This window comes from Convolutriloba macropyga, unplaced genomic scaffold, assembly GCF_964194025.1.
Source record: "Convolutriloba macropyga unplaced genomic scaffold, txConMacr16.3 SCAFFOLD_780, whole genome shotgun sequence".
In the NCBI taxonomy this organism is placed as follows: domain Eukaryota; kingdom Metazoa; phylum Xenacoelomorpha; order Acoela; family Convolutidae; genus Convolutriloba; species Convolutriloba macropyga.
In genome coordinates this window covers 63,795-71,819 of record NW_027450763.1, presented here as the reverse complement: position 1 = coordinate 71,819, position 8,025 = coordinate 63,795, and the positions used below count along the sequence as shown (strand labels likewise).

The 8,025-nt window shown below is 35.6% G+C and overlaps 1 protein-coding gene across 1 annotated transcript; it reads right to left on the bottom strand.

Moving 5' to 3' along the window:
* Window positions 1–207: 207 nt before the first annotated feature.
* LOC142356137 (ribosomal RNA-processing protein 7 homolog A-like) lies at window positions 208–7,506 on the bottom strand. Its single transcript, XM_075408101.1, has 4 exons — window positions 7,381–7,506; window positions 4,105–4,639; window positions 3,652–3,810; window positions 208–758 (listed from the first exon to the last, which is right to left on the bottom strand). The coding sequence occupies exons 1-4, from the start codon at window positions 7,458–7,460 to the stop codon at window positions 591–593; spliced, it is 942 nt and encodes a 313-aa protein (XP_075264216.1). The 5' UTR covers window positions 7,461–7,506; the 3' UTR covers window positions 208–590.
* Window positions 7,507–8,025: the final 519 nt, after the last annotated feature.

The window sequence follows — 8,025 nt, the reverse complement described above, 5'->3', positions numbered from 1 at the left end:
CAATTCTCGTTGCAATAACAACAGTAACATCCCTAGTCGAGACCAGACGCGTATCTTGCAAGATTCTTGCAAAAAAACTGGTTTACATAACCGATGAAATAACCTGTTAGCGCCCGATGAATACTAAAAACATCTGAAAAAGGCAAAATTCTGCTTTTGGTTTTAGATTATCTTTTTCCACAACTGTCGCTCGCTATATAAAGAGGCAGGGGATAGTCTAATCAACTGCAGTGTGGCACAAGTTATGCAACCACTGTAATCGCAACGAGAGATGATTTAAAAACATTGCCACACGATTGTTATTGCCTTCTCGAAGTTATTAAACAACTAGGATTCACATCAGAGTTGGATAACTTCTCGATGGCGATAACAACCGTGTGATAATATTCTTCCTTCTTCAGTTCACACTTCTGTAAATGCAATGTTCAGCAAATAAGGTAATGTCACAGTTCTATTACGTTTCATTGAACCATAATGTATTCGAATGCTTTCCTCTCGAACAGATACATCTTACCCCTGGATTCCTCAGCAGGAGTGTTTGCATCCTCATTTAGTCTGGGCGCAATCATTGCCAACATGAGTGGCCTTGGCTACTTTGGACCAGGGTTGAATTTGCGGTTGGAAGATTTCATTCTGGCAACGATGAGTTTATCTCGCTCGAACCTCTCTCGCAATTCTTTCTCTGCTTTTTGCTTTTTAGTCTGAAGATGATGTGCGTAGAAGTTTAGGACTTGTTTTTCATTACTTCTTCGCTCCCTCTGCAACACAGAACAATGAGCAACAGCTTAATTTTATGATGTTCTAACTTGAGCTTTTTCACTTTACATTAGAAACATCCTAATTTTTAGTGTTAACATATTAATGTCTTTACATACTAATTGGAGGTGCCACAAGCCATTACGATTCACATAAAAATCTATGAGACTATCAAAACAACAACAACAAGGAGGTTCGGTAAACTGCATTTGCACATTAAATTCTGACCCCGCTCCTCCACATTTTCACGTAATAGGAAACTTTCAAAAAATCACATACTTTGAAAACAATTGGCTTCTGAGTTAAAAACAATGCTATAAAACCATTTTTGGCAAACCAATCAAGAAAACATTAATTACGGGCAAAACTCAATATCTATTGAAAAAAAACACCAACAAAATTCAATAAGCATCAGATAATACTTCAAATTAACACACCAACTTGTACTTCACCGCAAAGTAGATGCTACCTGCCTTCCATTGCACTATGTTAAAAGGTCTACAGAAAAGAAAAAAAAGAGGCAAATTCCGAAAATTCATTAAGTTTTTGAAACCAAAAAACTTTAAAAGCCATAACAACCATCAGCTTTCAACTAAGATATCATATAGGTTATAAAAATTATTTAGAAAGCCTACAGGACCTGTCCTTAGCGAGACTATGGCATGTGTATCAAAACCACAAAACCACTGAACAAAATAATTGTTGATTAATTCAAGTATAGAACCTGTTACGGTTGACACAAAACTAAAAGTTGATTTAAATAAGATTGAAAAAATAATAAACGAACATTCAAAGTAACAAGAGCCATTACTTATCAACTGAAAGCATTGAATAGTTTCCTTAATACCTTTTTAGATTTCAATTGGACCTTTGATTGAGACTATGTAATAAAAAAAAACGAACTACCAATAAAGGCAAAAATGAACCTCCATATCAAAGGAGACTTGTCTATAATTGCAAAAACAAAACGAGGAGCAAAACAATTTTTAAAGAAGACAGCGCCCCAATACAATCTGAACTCATTTCGATTGTAAAAATCTACGATGAGTCCAAAAACTGGTCTTGCTATCACTGCGCATCTTAAAAAAACACGTAGTTATTCGCATATAATAATTTGGCTAAGTAAAATCTTAATAGATGAAAATAAAATGATGCATTTTGAATAAAAGTCAATTTAAAATAGCGAAAGGCCAGATAATTTTTAATATACGAACACTTTCATGGGAAGCAGAAGGAAAATATAACCGACTAACGTCGGATGAAAAACTTTCAAAAGCCAGGCCAATGGTTGGCTTTGGTGGTTTTCAGCTGGGCATTATTATTCAGCTGGGCATATGGTATATTTTAAGACTTGTAAGGCGTAAGGCTCTAGTAGAGCTGCTCGGGCACCTAATGCCCTGCGAGCTCTACCGTTTATCCCGTTTTTAAGGACGAAAAGTCAATTGAAACATAAAATGTCACAGGACTAATATAACGGCTACCAACTTCGTTTATTAGCCCCCCATGAGTGAATGAAGATTGGGTCAGCAGTTTTTAGGTCTGTACTTCCAAACGCTTTCCCAAATTTTAGCCAAGAAGGCGGATCAAATAGTTCAGCCACCTTCCACTATCTTTGAATAGAAAACCAGTACCCTAACATATTTTTTTAAGCAAAAGTGATGAAAATTCAAGCAAAAATGACGTGGTGGCAGCGCGAAACAATATTAACATAGCTGAAGGCAGATTGCCAGAAAATAGCCGCAATAGCTTTGAAGATCTGAAGTCTCAGAAAACAGTAAAAATGACAGACCAAAAAAAATAGTCTTTTCATTGAAGGCTGATATGTTATATTTTGATTAAAAATCTGTATAAGTTTTTGCTGCCTCTATTAGCTGCTCTCTAATAACCTCCATTTAGTGTGACACACAACCATTTGACCTTAATTAAAGTAAAATAAAAGTCAATTTCAAAGTGAGGAAGTCTTTTGTGTGAATGAGGTAAGTCAAGTGGGACCAAAAATTTTATCACGCAAATGAACAAAAAAAAACTCGCTCCACTAAGAGCGAAAAATGACGTCACGCACGCACTTCAGTTGAAATTGCATGAACGAATGGAACAAAAAGCAGATTTGAAGTGGTTGTGACGTCATATGGTCTTAACAAAAATCGCGATGACGAAATAAAAAACATAGCAGGAAAAGTCCTGAAGTACAATTCACAGAATTTTCATTGACTAAACAAAAATGGACCTAGAATGAACTATGAATGGATTGGGAAACCACTTAGAAAAAAAATACGATCCAAAAAAAATCGAAGAAAACACAGTAAAAATCATTGTGAAATTGCCGCATGTGAACGAAAAACCACAAACGAGAAAGCGAATTTTTGTTCAAACTCCGTTATCTCTCTACTTTTAAATTAGCGCCAAAAAAATTCACGTCGCAAAACCACTCGCTTTTTCGCTCCACTTCCTGTTTCGGCGTGACCCAAATCACTACTCAAATTTGACTTCAAAACTCATGAAAATGTGTGAACAGATCTTAAAAAAAGCGCCCCAATACAATTCAAATTCTTGAATTGTAAAAAAACCAAGAGAAGGCCAATAATAGACCCAGCTATTGCTGTGCGGCTATTAATTAGTCTCATAGTATAAAGATAAACAATATTATTTTAAGCAAAGAAAAATGTCCGAAGTTTTGTGCCTCAATAAATACTATCTAGAAATGAAAGATAGTTAAAGAAACGCAGTTCCTTGTATATATTATATCATCGATTTCAAGAGGTTTGACCCGATAAACTTATTCAGCTCTTTTAGATGGATTCGCTTTATTCTCTGATCCATGGAGCGGTAAAAAAAACCCCAAATGAGATCAAATTTATCAACAAAAGAAGGAAAACTAAAATGAGACATGATTACCATTTTCAGAGCTTTGATTTGGTTTTCCTGTGTGAATGCAAGGCCACCTTGTTTGATCTTGCGCTTGCCATGCCTACTCACAACAGTCCACCCATCGCCGTCATCATCCTCTTCTCCATCTCCAACTGGCTTGTTCACACCCTCCCGCATTCTATTCACCTGGAGAAAAAACTTCCGTATTGATTGCTCTCTGAAAACGCTGCAGATGTAAGAAACATTTGAAGCTCAAAAAATGTTACCAAAAGATAGATTTCGGCCAAAAAGAGACACGAAATTACTGCAAAGAAGTCATAGCCAACAAGACCCCTTGAAACGAAAAATTCTTTATTATGACAATTTTTCACCATTACCGTCGACTAAGTGGAACCTTGACAAAAAATTATGACATGGAGGCATCATAATACAGTCAACACTATAAGTACATATTCATAAACCTCAGAACAATTCTATTACCTCGTCCTTCTTGCCTAACTTCTCCTCTTCTTCCTCCTGTGCGAACTTCTGCAACCAATTTGAGACCTCTCGGTTCAAACTCGCGGGATCTGTTGGGAACTGTTCCATATATTGATTACAATAAAAGTTGACGCCTTCAAGTTCCCTTTCATTAAACGTTAAATGGTTCGTACATGAATTTCCAACACTTTTTAGAAACCTCAAGCATTCAGTTGCGCCCACCTCGTGTTGAAACACCACGAACTTCGTTCTTCTAGTCATGTCACTGGTGTCTGCAAAAATCTTGAAACAATGGTTGGCGTATGAGAACTTAGTTTCCGCCAGATTCAAGTCTCTGTCCAGTTTGCTTCCCGTTGTGATGAAATCCTTTGCAGATTTCAGAGCCGTGTAAAGAAGGTTCTCATCAATGAAAAAGGGGACATTGAGAATTTTGAGAGCTGATTCGAACTGCACTGCCGTATTGCAGAATTCATATGTTAAGGGTAACTCAGGCACGGTTTTGCATAGCTCTGCCTCTAACGAGAACAGCTTACTCCTAAATACAATTTTGTTCTATAGATAAGTCCAGTATCGCCGAAGGATTTTGAAAACTAGCCAACAGATGAAACTACATGCCATAAAAAAATTCTAAAAATGAATTTCAAAACATACGCAACAAGAATATTTCGGCTGATTTTCTTCTAAAATTGGGAGAGCAAACATTGATGGAAAAATTCTCTTTGAGAAATATCCGAAAATTATAATCCTCTCACAATTTTATAATTATATTTCGAAGAAAGAATGTAATTTAAACACTACGAAATCAATTACAGGAAAACTCATACTTCCTTCATGCAAAACCAGTTGAGATAAATTTTTCTTGAAGTACGGAGGTCGTAAAATTTTTTAACTTTCTGATTGATCAAGAATTTTATCCAGTAAAATTAGAACTTCTGACAGTCACCCAGCTCAATAACCCAATTTATAACTTAAAAAAGTTTCTTCTACTACCACCAGATCACTGTTTAAAACATTCGGTATAATTTTGGGGGCCAATCTCTTCACAACCGCCCTTCGCGCCTTGGATTTATATTTGATCAACAGTTTTGTGAATTAGAGTTTTGTGAAATAGAGTTTTTAATAGACAAAGTTTAAAATAGTAGTTTAAAATATAATCATCATCGTTTCGAAAAATGATTTCTTTTGCAATTTTGACCTCACAAAGGTGGCAACAAAATGGTGGTTTTTATTATGGTAACAGTAATAACAACTACCCGGGTTGCTCATCTTATGGAATTCTTAGTAGTCATACTAGGTCATATATGATTCCTAGTATTCATACAAGGTCATATATGATTTGTATGATTTCCTAGTAGTCATACAAGAATCATGATTTCCTAGAAATCATACAGGGATCATACAGAAAAAATCAAAGCCTAAAAACTGTATATCTTTCTTTTTTTTGTGTTGAAAAAATTTCCTGGAAATCATACAAGGTCATATATGACACATAAAACATTAATTGATTTCACAAATTCCCATATAATGTAGTCGAAGGACATAATAAATTATTATATCGCTTTTGCATTCCACATTTGATTCTTTGTGTGGCGAAAAGAATAACTTTCCAACTTAAATACATTCAGAAAACGAATTTGAGGTTATCTGCAAAAAATTTTCCAAATATTTTTTTTTATAAATGAGCATTCATAGGTACAAGCTGGCTTCAGAGAATATCAGAACCTTATTTATCCGTTTGGACTTACTCATTAAAAGCGTGCCCAACTTTGCAAATGATATTGTACGTCTGGGTCTTTTGGCGGATCACAAAGTGATGCCTGGGAATGACATAAGTGAGTCCGTGACGAATGAAATTTTTCAAAGACATAAATGCTTTTAAAATTTATGAAAAATGGATGTATGATTCTTAGTATTCATACTAGGATCATATATGAGTTCTTTGTAGTCATGCAAGGTTCATATATGAGTTCCTAGTAGTCATATATGATTTCTTAGTAGTCATACAAGGATCGTACTAGGAAATACGTTATGATTTGTATGATACCATATATGATCCTTGTATGACTACTCAGAAGTGGTGACCCTTCTGACAGTCAGCCAGCTCAATAACCCAATTTATAACTTAAAAAAGTTTCTTCTACTAACACCAGATCACTGTTTAAAACATTAGGTATAATTTTGGGGGCCAATCTTAACAACCGCCCTTCGCGCCTTGGATTTATATTTGATCAACAGTTTTGTGAATCGCGTACTAAGAAGCAATTTTTGCGGACGAAAAGTCAAATTTTCAGTAAAAAAAACTATCAGACGGAAAGTCGGTAGTGAGAAAAACCAGACCAGCAGAACTAATGTAGAAGACCAGCAGAACTACTGTAATTGCTATAAACTTCGTTTTTGAGCAACTAAACAGCAACCACGATGGATGGCTTGAACCGAGCTTGAGCCTACGGAGACCAGTCACACAGAGTAAAAGGGGTGGGGCTTATAAACCTATCTAGTATTGCCGATCAAGCCATTACGTTTTACTTCCTGAGCAGCTTCGGCGAACCGTACACTTAGAACCTTCACATGCTCGAAGAGAGCTACAAACACTTAATGCTCTCGACTGCACCAGTTTATTTTCGCGTATAGTCAAACTGCTCAAGTGAGCGAATTAACATTCTAGAATAGAGAGTCAAGCAAACATTTTGATTTAAAATGACACAAAAAAAAGAATCGCTTCAAACTTCATTTGAGGGGGATTCAAAAAAGACCGAAGCGATCTCGCTTCGAAAAACTTTGAAGTTATGCATCACAATAATCAGAATGAAATAAATAGAAAACAAAATAGCGTTCGTAGTTAGGTTCAGGTAAGCAAAGGTCGGAAAAATCAGTTAAGATATAGATCAAGCATAAAACAATTAGAAAATCAAAAGATCAAGCCAAAAATTGCTCAGATCCAGAGGGGGCTCAAATCCATTCAATACATTACCACTTAATACATCAACAAAGGATGTCGAAACAATTAACAAGCGAATGGTCTGCACAAATTTGGTTGTGGTTCTGACGAGAACTAAAGCTAAATGAAAGACATCAATTTTTTGCAGTGATTAATCGCATCAAATACGAGATATTTTTCGTTTCTGCCCCCCCCCCCCGGCAATACAATTTACAACCTGGAATATCACGTGCTATGTAATTATATCATGATTTGCCATGTACTGGTACGTGCTCGGTAACAGCGGGGGCTTAACAGAGGGAAAACATTCCAAATGACGTGTTTACGGAAATACTGACCCATTTCGTTTCTGAAAGCTTTTGGGTTTACCATTCACAAATTGCAGTTGAAACGGAACTCTGATCTCTCCATCACTCATTGTTCTCTTTTCCGATCTATCAACTCCAACACCATACAACTAATCTGCAAAAGATACAATTACAAATTTAACTTTGACTTCAAGCGAGAATAAAGGATGTCAATTCTGTTGTAACTGATAAATGCTAACTAAATAGAGTTTTTATTAGACAAAGTTTAAAATAGTAGTTTAAAATATAATCATCATCGTTTCGAAAAATGAATTCTTTTGCAATTTTGACCTCACAAAGGTGGCAACAAAATGGTGGTTTTTATTATGGTAACAGTAATAACAACTACCCGGGTTGCTCATCTTAGAGAATTCTTAGTAGTCAGACTAGGTCATATATGATTCCTAGTATTCATACAAGGTCATATATGATTTGTATGATTTCCTAGTAGTCATACAAGAATCAAATGATTTCCTAGAAATCATACAGGGATCATACAGAAAAAATCAAAGCCTAAAAACTGTATATCTTTTTTTCTCTTTTGGTGTTGGAAAAATTTCCTGGAAACCATACAAGGTCATATATGACACATAAAACATTAATTGATTTCACAAATTCCCATATAATGTAGTCGAA